Here is a 17,848-nt window from a genome sequence, read left to right as displayed (position 1 = left end):
TTATATGCTACTGCTTATTGTTCAGTTCATTTCCTAAGAATGCTTTGAATTTTATAAGTGTTTACAGAGACCTACTTTGGTGAAAACTTGCTAAGTAAGATAGCATTTTAACTAGAGTTAACTCACCAGTGATCCACCACAGTAGTGGTTTTGGTTTGTTTGGGGTTTTGTTTTTTAAGTATGCCAGGCATATTTTAAAACCCATGTCCAGTTCACCTCATTCCATCCTCTTGGGATCATAGAATTTTGGAGCAGGAGGGGGCTCAAAGAAGATGGAATGGGAACACAAACTAAGTACTGACTCTGTGCCAGTTAAGTTGTATTTGCTTTGCCCAAGTTACCTCATTTAATTGGCAAAGCATGGACTTTTTATTTATTTTTTTGGCCGCAAGGCATGTGGGATCTTAGTTCCCTGACCAGGGATCGAACCCACACCCCCTGCGTTGGAAGCGTGGAGTCTTAGCCACTGGACTGCCAGGGAAGTCCCTGCGTGGGTTTTCTAAAATTGATGTTGTGAAGATAATGATGTTCTAAATTATGGTAGTATACAAAGTTTAATATTCACTTAAACCCAGGTCAGAATAACCTTTCAATATAACATACTGCCTTTAAACACTTCTAGTCCCTTTGTTTTATAAATGAGGAAACTAAACATCTGAGAAGTTAAATGACTTACCCAGGTCATACATTTAATAGTTGATTTTTGTTAATTAGAGGAAAACAAATTTTCATATTAGTCTTAAAAAGTTAACTGGCATGGTGAACAAGTAGAAAAGATTATAGACATAAAAGATAAAGATTTTAATTCCAAATAAATTAGAAGAGTTTCTTAGTTTTTCAGTATCTATCTCCCAGCTTCTATGTGTCTATGGATAATTGAATGATTTATATCAACCTAAATTTCTCCTTAACAAACACAGACTCTGCTTCCAAGAAAAATTCTATGTGTTCCTGTGATGTCTTACAGAAATATAATTTATATTCTTATAGAAATAAAAATTTCTAGGGCTTCCCTGGTGGCGCAGTGGTTGAGAATCCGCCTGCCGATGCAGGGGACACGGGTTCGTGCCCCGGTCCGGGAGGATCCCACATGCCGCGGAGCAGCTGGGCCCGTGAGCCATGGCCACTGAGCCTGTGCGTCCAGAGCCTGTGCTCCGCAACGGGAGAGGCCACAGCGGTGAGAGGCCCGCATACCGGAAAAAAAAAAAAGAAATAAAAATTTCTACAACATAGGCCGTAATTGAAGAAGGTCATAACTGAAGCCTTCTGAACTATAAAATATCTACCTATTTAGAACTCAAACTGGTGGTTGCCAGAGGGGAGGGGACTGGCGGGGTTGGGTGAAATAGGTGAAGGGGCTTAAGAGGTACAGACTTCCAGTTATAAAATGGATAATGAAGGGGCTTAAGAGGTACAGACTTCCGGGCTTCCCTGGTGGCACAGTGGTTGAGAGTCTGCCTGCCGATGCAGGGTACATGGGTTCGTGCCCCGGTCTGGGAGGATCCCACATGCTGCAGAACGGCTAGGCCCGTGAGCTGTGGCCACTGAGCCTGAGCGTCTGGAGCCTGTGCTCCGTGGCGGGAGAGGCCACAACAGTGAGAGGCCCGCATATTGGGGAAAAAAAAAAAAAAGAGGTACAGACTTCCAGTTATAAAATAGATAAGTCACAGGAATGTAATTGGCAGCACAAAAAATATAATCAGTCACACTGTAATAATTTTGTATGGTGACAGATGGTTACTAGACTTATCGTGGTAATCATTTCATGTATTTTGATTGTCAAATCACTATGTTGTACACTTGAAGCTAACATAATATTGTGTGTCAACTGTACTTCAATTAAAAAAGGGCTAGGACAAGAAATAGTATATATTTATATTATATCTAGCTGTTTAATAATTTGTGGTTCACAGTACAAGCTCTGATCATTTATACTAATCGTGCAGTGGGGTGGAGCAGGGAAGGAGGATAATCCAGATTTTTGAATTATGGGTATTGACATTTAGGTGAGTATAGTGGGTGAGTGTTTACAGCAGAGTTATGTCCAATTATATTCTTCTTAGATTTAATATGAACATTTATTTTCATTTCCAAAGCACAAAAAGCAGCTGATGATGTGGCAGAAAACCCTAATAAATTACTTAGGGTTATAGAATTAAAGTGAAAAAAAAGAGTTGGCTATAGCTTTAATCATATCCTTTGAACATAACATTCTTCATTAGTATATTCTTCAATTGATAAGAAAGCTGAATTCACATAGTTTGTATAGTGGGTTTCGTTTTGTTTTTTTTCCATTTCAAAAGTACTTTCATGTGCAGGATCGTCTTTGAATTTAAATCCAGAGGCAGTTAAGTCAGGGGTTTAAGCACTTTGAATTTTATAAACGTCACAGAGACCTGCTTTGTTGAAAACTTGCTAAATAAAATAGAATGTTAAGTAGAGTTAATTCATCAGTGATCTACCACAATAGTGATTTTGGTGGGGTTTTTTTGGTTTTGGTTTTTACGTACCCTCGGCAGATTTATCTCTTTAAGACAAGTGTCTAGTTCACCTCATTCCATTCTCATCAGATCATAGAATTTTGGAGCAGGAAGAGGCTTAAACAACCTGGGTTTAAACAAAACACACTGGAACTTGGTCAACTTCTTTGCCACATAGATAGCAAAACGGATCTTCTACATTATTCTAAGGAATAGTTCCTCTAGTCAACAGATAATTAATGTGATTTCTGGATTTTGATGGTGGCTTTTTAAATTTTGATTTCCCCAGGGATGATGATGTTTTGTTTGTGTGTGAAGGAGAACCATTTATTGGTAAGTGACTTCCTTAAAAGCCAATTTTGTCTGCCGAAATAAAGATGAAATGGCAAATATTTTACATGGCTTTACTAAGCTTAACATTAAAAAGTGTCTTATAGCAGTATTCAGCTCTTCATACCTTTTTTGATTCTGCATTGGGGGGGGTGTGAAAGTAAATTTCTAACTTGAATTAGATGATCATATTTTAGTATGGATACCTCATCTTTTACGTGCTGTTAAAAGGCTCTGGATGTGCACATATTCATTAATTATGACATGATAGGGTGGTTTTGATTTTAGAACTATAACTTTTGTTTTGAAATTTTCTCTTTGATAGTAGTTATCAAAATCTCTTATGTTACATATTTTTTAAGCATATATTGCTTGAAAAAGTAATGTTTGCCAGTCATTCACAGCAGTTAAATCAAATCAGTCAAAAATGACCTGGTAGCAACCACATACACGTGCGCACACCCACCCACACACACACACACACACACACTACCTTTCAGTTTCGAAGAAAGCTTATACAGTGTATATCTCAAAGGAAAGAGCCTGAGGCTTAAATAAATGTTCTTTAACGAATATTTGATATATTTAGTTCCAGACAATCACACCCTGAATATTTAAGTATTTCTTTAAGCCTTCGCAATAATTGTATTTGGTGAGTGAAGGTAGTACTCAAGATCATCACACAGCAACTTAGAAGTAAATGCATATTCTCTGTTTCTGCCTTAAGACTGAACAAAAAATTTTTCTCATCTTTTCTTATCCATTAGCCTAACAGTGGGTTGGCAGGCAGTGGTCACTTAATTGGTTCATTGCATACATAAAAACAACAAAACAAAAAGTGATTGATTAGTGTTTTTTGTTTTATCGTTATGAACTTTCAGAGTTAAAAATATTTGGTATGTTTTCATCCTCTGCATTTATCGGTACCTAGATTATTTTACTTTTGGCCAGTGGAAGTCCCTTCATGTCCTTCTTCTTTTAACACAACCCCATTAGTCTTTTCCTTACTATCTGGAATAACAAAGTGTTCATCTTATACTTCTCTTGTCCTAAACCCAAATCAGTGGTTTTTTTCTTGGAAGCCTTGATTTCTTTTAGTGGAAAATGTCATTTCAAGACCCAACCTGGGTGCTGGGGAGGCTTGCTGCTACTGGGTTCGTCATGATTACTAGGCTTTTTGGTGAATAGAGTTGGAAATACATAGCTAGCTAGAGGATAAAATTCATATATAATAAATATTATATAAAGCTTTATATCACATATAACATATAAATAGATAAAATATCTCATGGATTCATACTAATACTTTGGTTTATATTAGTATTATAAGATTTTTATTTAACATCTTCTATCTTACATCTTTGTGTCCTTTCTTGCATATCAGTAATCCTGGTTTCCAAGGACATAGGGAGTGAAGGAATTGTAATGTCACATAATTACTCATTTCCTTCATCCTACACAAAATACACATAAAAGTTTCAATAATAGGGCTTCCCTGGTGGCGCAGTGGTTGGGAGTTCGCCTGCCGATGCAGGGGATACGGGTTCGTGCCCCGGTCTGGGAGGATCCCATATGCCGCGGAGCGGCTGGGCCCGTGAGCCGTGGCCGCTGGGCCTGCGCGTCCGGAGCCTGTGCTCCGCAACAGGAGAGGCCACAACAGTGAGAGGCCTGCGTACCACAAAAAAAAAAAAAAAAAAAAAAAAAAAAAGTTTCAATAATAATCCCAATACTTTGAATACCAATGTGACTACTAAAGACAGTTAAACCTTTTTTAAATATGCTCATTCCTTTCTTTCCTTAAAAAATAGTCGTACTGTTTATCCATTGTCAAATATTATTATTATATACTATATACATACACACATATACACACACACCACTGTATACTATACTCTTTCCCTTAAAACCATCACTTAGTTTTACTCCTCCAGTCCTTAAACGGATGCCTTGAGTGGTTGTCTGAAACTTGTTCTCTAGTAGATTCTTTATAAAGAACTTGTGAGAACTATATTCTCTAACATCTTGCATGTGGCTTCTATACCTGAGAGTCAGTTTGACTGGTCATAAAATCATGTCAGAACTGAACAAACTGCAAACTTTAATGATATGTAGTTTATTGTATTTCAGTTATACCTCAATTAAGTTGTTAAAAAATCCTTGGTTCACATTATTTTTCTTTAAATATCTTAAATATGTTACTGCATTTTTTTCTGACATAGAGTTTTGGTGTCAAAAAAAATCTGCTCTTTCATAAGTGATTATTTTTCCTAGCTCACCCAAAGGATTATTCTTTTTCTTTAAAGTACAGTGATTTTAGTATACTATTTCTGAGTGTTCTGAGCTGTTCTGGGTTGAATCTCTCAGATATGTGGTGGGCCCTTTCAATATGTAGTTTCACATCTTTTTTTTTTTTAATTCAGAATAAGTTTTCTTGAACTTTATGTATTTATTTTGTTACCATGCTTTGATTTTCTCCTTTCAGGACTCCTATTGTATATGTGTTGGATCTTCTACACTTGTCTTCTATATTTGAAATCTTCTGTTAAATCCTTTTCATCTCTTTCTTCATTTCTTCTTGATTTTTAAAGCTTTCCTCTTTTCAATTTTTGTTTTCCTTAAGGCATTATCTGTGGTGTTCTTTCACGCCTGTGTTTCTTCTAGTTTAATCTTCATTTCTGAAATGGTTTTTATTTCTAATTCTCTCCTTAGTTCTCTTGCCTCATTTCTGAATTTTGTGATTCTGGTTTATGTTGCTTTTTCATACCTTGTATTATTTACTTCTTTTAGCACATTTGGAATATTATAGTTTACCTATTTTGTGGCCATTTCTTTCCGGAACATTTTCATTATCTGGCACATTTTCATTATCTATAGGGATGTAATTCTTCCTCTTCTTTTAATAATCTTGTATGGGATTTTCTGTTGCTCATTTTTACATGAAATTAGTTTTCCTTAACTTGAGAAGGGAGCTGACTTAGGAAAGTTTTTGTAATTTCATGGCTCTAGGTGACCCTTTCATGTTGTTTTTATGAAATATTAAAAAAAATATGGAAGTCACCTTCTAATATATTTTGGTTCTGCTTGACCTTTTTTGACTTTTCTCTGGACTCCTTTTCCTTTTGTCTCTGTTGTCTCTGTTCTGTTCGACTTGGATTCTTTTCCCAACATCTTCTCCTCAGTGTGGGACTTTGTCCTAGGTGGGAGCTTTGGCTGGGTGGGTTTTGAGAGTTCATTTTCAGCCTCTTCAGATCTTACTGCAGACTGCTTGAATCACCCATGGTTGGAGTGGGCACACCCCTCCCACTTCCATTTGTTCTCAAGTAGACTTGCTGAGTTTTGAAGTGAGTATTTATGGGTTACTTTGCAATTCTTAGAATCATCACATACCCTGTTGTTTCTGTCAAGGATGCTTCTTCTGTCAAGGATGCTTCTTCCGTCAAGGATGCTTCTTCTGTCAAGGATGCTGATGCCATGCTGCTCTTCTAGTTGTCGGTGTTGGCGGGATACCTTATCACCTAGTTTTGTTTTAGATACTGTCTGTGGGTATAGGGCTTGCTCTCCTAGTAGCTCTGGCATGCTTTTATGTGTGTGTTTTAGTTAAAATATTATACTATTGTCATCTTCCCCAAACCCCCCCAACTTAATGTTTATTTTTTCTGCATGTCATCTCTAGACCCTCAGACAGATTCTAAAGTACCGGAAGGGTTGTCAGGATCTCACACAGACTGGCTAACATTAAATGTTGGAGGGCGGTACTTTACAACCACACGGTAGGTGCACATGTATGTGTGTGTTGAGTGGGTACTATGTACTGTTTGTTCTTTCCTTCAGTTTGCTGATTTCCTTAGAAGATATTCCAATGCTGCTTAAATATACTATGTGATTTGAAGCCAATATTTAGAAAATTTTTTCTAAGAGTAGAAAATGGTTCACAAGTCGTTCCAGAGAAAGCATGAAAAGCATGAATTTACTGTTTTTAGAATATGCTTTTAAAATATTGAGTAATATACATGCAACACAAGTAAAAAATTAACAGTATTGAAATTTTTAGACTACAACTGCTTATACTAAAGGCATAAGAAAAATGTAAATTTCGATCAAGAAAATTGTGATACAGTAGCTTGCTAGAAGTATAGATCAGCATTGAAATTAAAGGCAACGAAACCAATATTTAAATCAAAGGAAGTGCCAGATTAGAAGAGATTTTGATAAATGGCAACTTACTGCACATTTTTGTTTCCCAGCATCACTCCTCCCAGGTTATAGCATGCATCTTTTTGAGAGAGCAGCTGGGATCAAGTATACTCTTGACTTAAATATGTTTGTTTATAAAGACAAATGGAGAAATCAATTTTTTTCCCTGAATTCTTAGGAGCACTTTAGTGAATAAAGAACCTGACAGTATGCTGGCCCACATGTTTAAGGACAAAGGTGAGTGCAGTGAGATCACATTTTGTGTGATGTGTTTGTAGTTGTATTGACTTTATAACTCCTGTCGTTCTGTACTTTTTAATGGAATCAGTAATAATTTTTACAAGAGTAAAAACTTACTGGTATGTTACGCAATTTTCCTTCTATAAATTTCTAACTTTGTTTTTTGTTTATGGGGGGCTTCCTTCATTTTAATGGTCCCACAGGTGTATGGGGAAATAAGCAAGATCATAGAGGAGCTTTCTTAATTGACCGAAGTCCTGAGTACTTTGAACCCATTTTGAACTACTTGCGTCACGGACAGCTCATTGTAAACGATGGGATTAATTTGTTGGGTGAGTTTTCAGTGTAATTCCTCACACTTTTTAGGATTTGTATTTTCTTTTCACTTGCTTAGTAATGTATTTTTTCATAAAGTAAAAGTATCTTTTCCATTTTTAAAAATAAATGTTTTTACATGCATATGAGTGTAAATATACACTCATATATCTACACAGGTAGATAGTCTTTCAGGTATATATCTGCCCCATACATTCCAATTTTAGATTTAGATTTCATCAGTAAGGACGCTAAGGGATTTTGTTGTTAGTTTGTTTGTTGTTTTTATAATTTTTTTAAAATTTATTTTATTTATTTATTTTTGGCTGCTCTGGGTCTTCGTTGCTGCGTGTGGGCTTTCTCTAGTTGCGGCGAGTGGGGGTTACTCTTTGTTGTGGTGCACGGGCTTCTCATTGCGGTGGCTTCTCTTGTTGCGGAGCATGGGCTCTAGGTGCGCGGGCTTCAGTAGTTGTGGCACGTGGGCTCAGTAGTTGTGATGCACAGGCTTAGTTGCTCTGCAGCATGTGGAATCTTCCCGGGCCAGGGCTTGAACCTGTGTCCCCTGCATTAGCAGGCAGATTCTTAACCGCAGTGCCACCAGGGAAGCCCCATTGGAAGATTTTTAATTACAGTTTCATAATTACTTGTGATAGGTGTGTTTATATTTTCTGATTCTACCTGGTTCAGTCTTAGAAAATTGTACCTTTCCAAGAATTTGCCCATTTCTTTGTGGTTGTCCATTTTGTTGGCATATAACTGTTTGTAGTAGTCTCTTACAATCCTTTGTATTTCTGCAGTGTCAGTTGTGATTTCTCCTTTTTCATTTCTAATTTTACTGATTTGCATCCTCTCCCTTTTTTTTGCTTGATGAGTCTGGCTAAGGGTTAATCAATTTTGTTTATCTTCTCAAAGAACCAACTTTTAGTTTTATTTATTGTTGCTATTGTTTTCTTTTTTTCTATTTCATTTATTTCTGCTCTGATCTTTATGGTTTCTTTCCTTCTACTGACTTTGGGTTTTCTTTGTTCTTCTTTCTCTAGTTGCTTTAGGTGTAAGGTTAGATAGTTTGTTTTTTTTCTTTCTTTAGGTGAGATTGAATTGCTATAAACTTCCCTCTTAGAACTGCTTTTCTGCATCCCATAGGTTTTGGGCCATCATGTTTTCGTTGTCATTTGTTTCTATGCATTTGTTTATTTCTTCTTGGATTTCTTCAGTGATCTCTTGGTTATTTAGTAGCACACTGTTTAGTCTCCATGTATTTGTGTTTTTTACAGTTTTTTTCCATGTAATTGATTTCCAGTCTCATAGCGTGTGGTCAGAAAAGATGCTTCATATGATTTCAGTTTTCTTAAATTTTCCTAGGCTTGATTTGTGACCCAAGGTGTGATCTGTCCTGGAGAATGTTCCATGTGCACTTGAGAAGAAAGTGTATTCTGCCACTTTCAGGTGGAAAGCCCTATAGATATCAATCAAATCTATCCGGTGTGTTGTGTCATTTAAAGCTTGTTTTTCCTTATTTATTTTCATTTGCATTGATCTGTCCATTTGTGAAAGTGGGTGTTAAAGTCTCCTACCATTATTGTGTTACTGTCAATTTCCTCTTTTATGGCTGTTAGCATTTGTCTTATGTATTGAGGTGCTCCTATGTTGGGTGCATAAGTGTTTATAATTGTTATATCTTCTTGGATTGATCCCTTGATCATTATGTAGTGTCTTATCTCTTGTAACAGTCTTTATTTTAAAGTCTATTGTATCTGATAGAAGTATTTCTACTCCAGCTTTCTTTTGATTTCCAGTTGCATGGAGTACCTTTTTCCATCCCTTCACTTTCAGTCTGTATGTGTCCCTAGGTCTGAAGTGGGTCTCTTGTAGACAGCATATAGATGGGTCTTGTTTTTGTATCCATTCCATTCAGCCAGTCTCTGTCTTTTTGTTTGGGCATTTAATCCATTTACATTCAAGGTTACTATGAATATGTATGTTCCTATTACCATTTACTTAATTGTTTTGGGTTTGTTTTTGTGGGTCTTTTTCTTCTCTTGTGTTTCCACCTAGAGAATTTTCTTTAGCATTTGTTGTAAAGCTGGTTTGGTGGTGCTGAATTCTCTTAGCTTTTGCTTGTCTGTAAAACTTTTGATTTCTCTGTCAAATTTGAATGAGATGCTTGCTAGGTAAAGTAATCTTGGTTTTAGATTTTTCTCTTTCATCATTTTAAGTATATCCTGCGACTCCTTCCTGGTCTGCAGAGTTTCTGCTGAAAAATCAGCTCGTAACCTTATGGGGATTCCTTTGCATGTTATTTTTTGTTTTTCCCTTGCTGCTTTTAATATTTTTTCTTTGAATTTAATTTTTGTTAGTTTGATTAATATGTGTCTTGGTGTGTTTCTTCTCTGGTTTTTCCTGTATGGGAGTCTCTGCACTACCTGGACTTTGGTGACTCTTTCCTTTCCCATGTTAAGGAAGTTTTCAACTATAATCTCTTCAAATGTTTTCTCAGACCCTTTCTTTTTCTCTTCTTCATCTGGGAGCCCTAGAATTTGAATGTTGGTGTGTTTAGTGTTGTCCCAGAGGTTTCTAATATTGTCTTCAATTCTTTTCATTCTTTTTTCTTCATTCTGCTCCTCCGCAGTTATTGCCACCATTCCATCTTCCAGCTCACTTATCCATTCTTCTGCCTCAGTTATTCTGCTGTTGATTCCTTCTAGTGTATTTTTCATTTCAGTTATTGCATTGTTCATCTCTGTTTGTTTGTACTTTCGTTCTTCTGGATCTTTGTTACACATTTCTTTTTTTTTTTTTTTTTACATCTTTATTGGAGTATAATTGCTTTACAGGGGTGTGTTAGTTTCTGCTTTATAACAAAGTGAATCAGTTATACATGTACATCTGTTCCCATATCCCTTCCCTCTTGCATCTCCCTCTCTCCCACCCTCCCTATCCCACCCCTCTAGGTGGTCACAAAGCACCAAGCTGATCTCCCTCTGCTATGTGGCTGCTTCCCACTAGCTATCTACCTTACATTTGGTAGTGTATATATGTCCATGCCTCTCTCTTGCTTTGTCACAGCTTACCCTTCTCCCTCCCCATATCCTCAAGTCCATTCTCTAGTAGGTCTGTGTCTTTATTCCTGTCTTACCCCTAGGTTCTTCATAACATTTTTTTTCTTAAATTCCATATATATGTGTTAGCATACGGTATTTGTCTTTCTCTTTCTGACTTACTTCACCCTGTATGACAGACACTAGGTCCATCCACCTCATTACAAATAGCTCAATTTCGTTTTTTTTTATGGCGAGTAATATTCCATTGTATATATGTGCCACATCTTCTTTATCCATTCATCTGATGATGGACACTTAGGTTGTTTCCATCTCCTGGCTATTGTAAATACAGCTGCAGTGAACATTATGGTACATGACTCTTTTTGAATTATGGTTTTCTCAGGGAATATGCCCAGTAGTGGGATTGCTGGGTCATATGGTAGTTCTATTTGTAGTTTTTTAAGGAACCTCCATACCGTTCTCCATAGTGGCTGTACCAATTCACATTCCCACCAGCAGTGCAAGAGGGTTCCCTTTTCTCCACACCCTCTCCAGTGTGTATTGTTTGTAGATTTTTTGATGATGGCCATTCTGACCGGTGTGAGGTGATACCTCATTGAAGTTTTGATTTGCATTTCTCTAATGATTAATGATATTGAGCATTATTTCATGTGTTGGTTGGCACTCTGTATATCTTCTTTGGAGAAATGTCTGTTTAGGTCTTCTGCCCATTTTTGGATTGGGTTGTTTGTTTTTTTGCTATTGAGCTACATGAGCTGCTTATAAATTTTGGAGATTAGTCCTTTGTCAGTTGCTTCATTTGCAAAGATTTTCTCCCATTCTGAGAGTTGTCTTTTGGTCTTGTTTATGATTTCCTTTGCTGTGCAAAAGCTTTGAAGTTTCATTAGGTCCCATTTGTTTATCTTTGTTTTTATTTCCATTTCTCTAGGAGGTGGGTCAAAAAGGATCTTGCTGTGATTTATGTCATAGAGTGTTCTGCCTATGTTTTCCTCTAAGAGTTTGATAGTTTCTGGCCTTACATTTAGGTCTTTAATCCATTTTGAGCTTATGTTTGTGTATGGTGTTAGGGAATGATCTAATCTCATACTTTTACATGTCCCTGTCCAGTTTTCCCAGCACCACTTATTGAAGAGGCTGTCCTTTCTCCACTGTACATTCCTGCCTCCTTTATCAAAGATAAGGTGACCATATGTGAGTGGGTTTATCTCTGGGCTTTCTATCCTATTCCATTGATCTATCTTTCTGTTTCTGTGGCAGTACCATACTGTCTTGATTACTGTAGCTTTGTAGTATAGTCTGAAGTCAGGGAGCCTGATTCCTCCAGCTCCATTTTTTGTTCTCAAGATGGCATTGGCTATCCGGGGTGTTTTGTGTTTCCATACAAATTGTGAAATTTTTTGTTCTAGTTCTGTGAAAAATGCCTGTGGTAGTTTGATAAGGATTGCATTGAATCTGTAGATTGCTTTGGGTAGTAGAGTCCTTTTCACAATGTTGATTCTTCCAATCCAAGAACATGGTATATCTCTCCATCTATTTGTATCATCTTTAATTTCTTTCATCAGTGTCTTACAATTTTCTGCATACAGGTCTTTTGTCTCCTTAGGTAGGTTTATTCCTAGATATTTTATTCTTTTTGTTGCAATGGTAAATGGGAGTGTTTTCTTGATTTCACTTTCAGATTTTTCATCATTAGTGTATAGGAATGCCAGAGATTTCTGTGCATTAATTTTGTATCCTGCAACTTTACCAAATTCATTGATTAGCTCTAGTAGTTTCCTGGTAGCATCTTTAGGATTCTCTATGTATAGTATCATGTCATCTGCAAACAGTGACAGCTTTACTTCTTCTTTTCCGATTTGGATTCCTTTTATTTCCTTTTCATCTCTGATTGCTGTGGCTAAAACTTCCAATACTAGGTTGAATAAGAGTGGTGAGAGTGGGCAACCTTGTGTGGTTCCTGATCTTAGTGGAAATGCTTTCAGTTTTTCACCATTGAGGACGATGTTGGCTGTGGGTTTGTCATATATGGTTTTTATTCTGTTGAGGAAAGTTCCCTCTGTGCCTACTTTCTGCAGGGTTTTTATTATAAATGGGTGTTGAATTTTGTCGAAACCTTTCTCTGCATCTATTGAGATGATCATATGGTTTTTCTCCTTCCATTTGTTAATATGGTGTATCACGTTGATTGATTTGCGTATGTTGAAGAATCCTTGCATTCCTGGAATAAACCCCACTTGATTATGGTGTATGATCCTTTTAATGTGCTGTTGGATTCTGTTTGCTAGTATTTTGTTGAGGATTTTTGCATCTATGTTCATCAGTGATATTGGCCTGTAGTTTTCTTTCTTTGTGACATCCTTGTCTGGTTTTGGTATCCAGGTGATGGTGGCCTCATAGAATGAGTTTGGGAGTGTTCCTCCCTCTGCTATATTTTGGAAGAGTTTGAGAAGGATAGGTGTTAGCTCTTCTCTAAATGTTTCATAGAATTCGCCTGTGAAGCCATCTGGTCCTGGGCTTTTGTTTGTTGCAAGATTTTTAATCACAGTTTCAATTTCAGTGCTTATGATTGGTCTGTTCATATTTTCTATTTCTTCCTGATTCAGTCTTGGCAGGTTGTGCATTTCTAAGAATTTGTCCATTTCTTACAGGTTGTTCATTTTATTGGCATAGCGTTGCTTGTAGTAATCTCTCATGATGTTTTGTATTTCTGCAGCGTCAGTTGTTACTTCTTTTTCATTTCTAATTCTGTTGATTTGAGTCTTCTCCCTTTTTTACTTGATGAGTCTGGCTAATGGTTTATCAATTTTGTTTATCTTCTCAAAGAACCAGCTCTTAGTTTTTTTGATCTTTGCTATCGTTTCCTTCATTTCTTTTTCATTTATTTCTGGTCTGAGGCTTATGATTTCTTTCTTTCTGCTAACTTTGGGGGTTTTTTGTTTTTCTTTCTCTAATTGCTTTAGATGCAAGGTTAGGGTGTTTATTCGAGATGTTTCCTTTTTCTTAAGGTAGGATTATATTCCTATAAACTTCCCTCTTAGAACTGCTTTTGCTGCATCCTATAGGTTTTGGGTCGTCGTGTCTCCATTGTCATTTGTTTCTTGGTATTTTTTGATTTCCTCAGTGATCACTTCATTATTAAGTAGTGTATTGTTTAGCCTCCATGTGTTTGTATTTTTTACAGGTCTTTTCCTGTAATTGGTATCTAGTCTCATAGCACTGTGGTCGGATAAGATACTTGATACGATTTCAGTTTTCTTAAATTTACCATGGCTTGATTTGTGACACAAGATATGTTCTATCCTGGAGAATGTTCCATGAGCACTTGAGAAAAATGTGTATTCTGTTGTTTTTGGATGGAATGTCCTATAAATATCAATTAAGTCCATCTTGTTTAATGTATCATTTAAAGCTTGTGTTTCCTTATTTATTTTCATTTTGGATGATCTGTCCATTGGTGAAAGTGTTAAAGTCCCGTACTTTGAATGTGTTACTGTCAATTTCCCCTTTTATGGCTGTTAGCATTTGCCTTATGTACTAAAGTGCTCCTATGTTGGGTGCATAAATATTTACAATTGTTATATCTTCTTGCTGGATTGATCCCTTGATCATTATGTAGTGTCCTTCTTTGTCCCTTCTATTAGTCTTTATTTTAAAGTCTATTTTGTCTGATATGAGAATTGCTACTCCAGCTTTCTTTTGGTTTCCATTTGCATGGAATATCTTTTTCCATCCCCTTACTTTCAGTCTGTATGTGTCTCTAGGTCTGAAGTGGGTCTCTTGTAGACAGCATATATATGGGTCTTGTTTTTGTATCCATTCAGCCACTCTGTGTCTTTTGGTGGGAGCATTTAGTCCATTTACATTTAAGGTAATTAGTGATATGTATGTTCCTATTCCCATTTTCTTAATTGTTATGGGTTCGTTATTGTAGGTCTTTTCCTTCTCTTGTGTTTCTTGCCTTGAGAAGTTCCTTTAGCATTTGTTGTAAAGCTGGTTTGGTGGTGCTGAACTTTCAGCTTTTGCTTGTCTGTAAAGGTTTTAATTTTTCCATCAAATCTGAATGAGATCCTTGCTGGGTAGAGTAATCTTGGTTTTAGGTTTTTCTCCATCATCACTTTAAATATGTCGTGCCAGTCCCTTGTGGTTTGCAGAGTTTCTGCTGAAAGATCAGCTCTTAACCTTATGGGGATTCCCTTGTGTGTTATTTGTTGTTTTTCCCTTGCTGCTTTTAATATGTTTTCTTTGTATTTAATTCTTGACAGTTTGATTAATACGTGTCTTGGTGTATATTTCTCCTTGGATTTATCCTGTATGGGACTCTCTGTGCTTCCTGGACTTGATTAACTATTTCCTTTCCCATATTACGGAAGTTTTCAACTATAATCTGTTCAAATATTTTCTCAGTCCCTTTCTTTTTCTCTTCTTCTTCTGGAACCCCTATAATTCGAATGTTGGTGCCTTTAATATTGTCCCAGAGGTCTCTGAGACTGTCCTCAGTTCTTTTCATTCTTTTTTCTTTATTCTGCTCTGCAGCAGTTATTTCCACTATTTTATCTTCCAGGTCACTTATCCTTTCTTGTGCCTCGGTTATTCTGCTATTGATCCCATCTAGAGTATTTTTAATTTCATTTATTGTGTTGTTCATCATTGCTTGTTTCATTTTTAGTTCTTCTGGGTCCTTGTTGAATTTTTCTTGCATTTTGTCTCTTCTATTTCCAAGATTATGGATCATCTTTACTATCATTATTCTGAATTCTTTTTCAGGTAGACTGCCTATTTCCTCCTCATTTGTTAGGTCTGGTGGGTTTTTATCTTGCTCCTTCTCCTGCTGTGTGTTTTTGTGTCTTCTCATTTTGCTTATCTTACTGGGTTTGGGGTCTCCTTTTTGCAGGCTGCAGGTTCGTAGTTCCCGTTGTTTTTGGTGTCTGTCCCCAGTGGCTAAGGTTGGTTCAGTGGGTTGTATAGGTAGGCTTCCTGGTGGAGGGGACTAGTGCCTGTGTTCTGGTGGATGAGGCTGGATCTTGTCTTTCTGGTGGGCAGGTCCACGTCTGGTGGTGTGTTTTGGGTTGTCTTTGGACTTACTATGATTTTCGGCAGTGTCTCTGCTAATGGCTGGAGTTGTGTTCTTGTCTTGCTAGTTGTTTGGCATAGGGTGTCCAGCACTGTAGCCTGCTGGTCGTTGAGTGAAGCTGGGTGCTGGTGTTGAGATGAAGATCTCTGGGAGATTTTTGCCCTTTGATATTATGTGGAGCTGGGAGGTCTCTTGTGGACTAGTGTCCTGAAGTTGACTCTTTCACCTCAGAGGCACAGCACTGACTCCTGGCTGCAGCACAAAGAGCCTTTCATCCACATGGCTCAGAATAAAAGGGAGAAAAAGTAGAAAGAAATAATTAGTAGAAGAGAGAGAGAGAGAGAGAGGGAGGGAAGGAGGGAATGAGGGAGATGGAGAGGGAGGGAGAGGGGGAGAGAGAAGGAGGGAGGGAGAGGGGGAGAGAGAAGGAGGGAGGGAGGGAAGGAAGGAAGAAAAGAAAGAAAGAAAGAAGATAAAGTAATATAAAGTAAGATAAAATAAATAAAGTTATTAAAATATAAATTAATTATTAAGAAAAAAAAACGGATGGATAGACCCCTAGGAGAAATGGTGGAAGCAAAGCTATACAGACAGAATCACACACAGAAGCATACACATAGACTCACAAAAAGAGGAAAAGGGGAAAAAATCATAGATCTTGCTCTCAAAGTCCACCTCCTCAATTTGGGATGATTCGTTGTCTATTCATGTATTCCACACATGCAGGGTACATCAAGTTGATTGTGGAGCTTTAATCCGCTGCTCCTGAGGCTGCTGGGAGAGATTTCCCTTTCTCTTCTTTGTTCTCACAGCTCCCGGGTCTCAGTTTTGGATTTGGCCCCGCCTCTGTGTGTAGGTCGCCAGAGGGCATCTGTTCTTCACTGAGACAGGACGGGGTTAAAGGAGCAGCTGCTTCGGGGGCTCTGGCTCACTGAGGCCAGGGGGAGGGAAGGGTACGGAGTGCGGGGTGAGCCTGCGGCGGCAGAGGCAGGCGTGACGTTGCACCAGCCTGAGGCTCGCCGTGCGCTCTTCCGGGGAAGTTGTCCCTGGATTCTGGGAACCTGGCAGTGGGTGGCTGCACAGGCTCCCCGGAAGGGGGATGTGGAGAGTGACCTGTGCTCGCACACAGGCTTCTTGGTAGCGGCAGCAGCAGCCTTAGCGTCTTATGCCCGACTCTGGGGTCCGCACTTTTAGCCACGGCTCGCACCCGTCTCTGGAGCTCCTTTAAGCAGCGCTCTTTTTTTTTTTTTGTGGTACGCGGGCCTCTCACTGTCGTGGCCTCTCCCGCCGCGGAGCACAGGCCCCGGACCTGCAGGCTCAGCGGCCATGGCTCACAGGCCCAGCCGCTCCGCGGCATGTGGGATCCTCCCCGACCGGGGCACGAACCCGCGTCCCCTGCATCGGCAGGCAGACTCTTCAACCACTGCGCCACCAGGGAAGGCCCTAAGCAGTGCTCTTAATCCCCTCTTCTCGCGCACCAGGAAGCAAAGAGGGAAGAAAAAGTCTCGTGCCTCTTCGGCAGGTCCAGGCTTTTCCCCTGACTCCCTCCCGGCTAGCCATGGCGCACTAACCCCCTGCAGGCTGTGTTCACACCGCCAACCCCAGTCCTCTCCCTGCGCTCCGACTGAAGCCTGAGCCTCAGCTTCCAGCCCCGCCCACCCTGGCGGGTGAGCAGACAAGCCTCTCGGGCTGGTGAGTGCTGGTCGGCCCCGATCCTTTCTGCGGGGATCTCTTCACTTTGCCCTCTGCATCCCTGTGGCTGCGCTGTCCTCCGTGGCCCCAAAGCTCCCCCCTCCGCCACCCACAGTCTCCGCCCGCGAAGGGGCTTCCTAGTGTGTGGAAACCTTTCCTCCTTCACAGCTCCCTCCCACTGGTGCAGGTCCCATCCCTATCCTTTTGTCTCTGTTTATTCTTTTTTCTTTTGCCCTACCCCGGTACATGGGGAGTTTCTTGCCTTTTGGGAGGTCTGAGGTCTTCTTCCAGCGTTCAGTAGGTGTTCTGTAGGAGTTGTTCTATGTGTGGATGTATTTCTGATGTATCTGTGGAGAGGAAGGTGATCTCCATGTCTTACTCTTCCGCCATCTTCCCCTCGTTCTCCATCTCTAGCTAAACATTTCTTGTATTTTCTCAATGTGTGCCTCCAACTCTATTTCCGA

At 38.9% G+C, this 17,848-nt stretch overlaps 1 protein-coding gene across 3 annotated transcripts in view; it reads left to right on the top strand.

The window, feature by feature from the left end:
- Positions 1-17,848, top strand: part of KCTD9 (potassium channel tetramerization domain containing 9) — a 72,407-nt gene that overhangs the window by 10,330 nt on the left and 44,229 nt on the right. For all 3 annotated transcript variants that reach the window (XM_060102574.1, XM_060102575.1, XM_060102573.1), the window contains 4 exons: positions 2,770-2,813; positions 6,484-6,580; positions 7,183-7,241; positions 7,448-7,576. In XM_060102574.1, the coding sequence (XP_059958557.1) occupies positions 2,770-2,813; positions 6,484-6,580; positions 7,183-7,241; positions 7,448-7,576 (329 nt within the window). The remainder of the gene's footprint in view (positions 1-2,769; positions 2,814-6,483; positions 6,581-7,182; positions 7,242-7,447; positions 7,577-17,848) is intronic.

This window comes from Mesoplodon densirostris, chromosome 6, assembly GCF_025265405.1.
Source record: "Mesoplodon densirostris isolate mMesDen1 chromosome 6, mMesDen1 primary haplotype, whole genome shotgun sequence".
Taxonomy (NCBI): Eukaryota; Metazoa; Chordata; class Mammalia; order Artiodactyla; family Ziphiidae; genus Mesoplodon; species Mesoplodon densirostris.
Note: the sequence above shows the minus strand (reverse complement) of the source record. Positions and strands in the feature narration are given on the sequence as shown.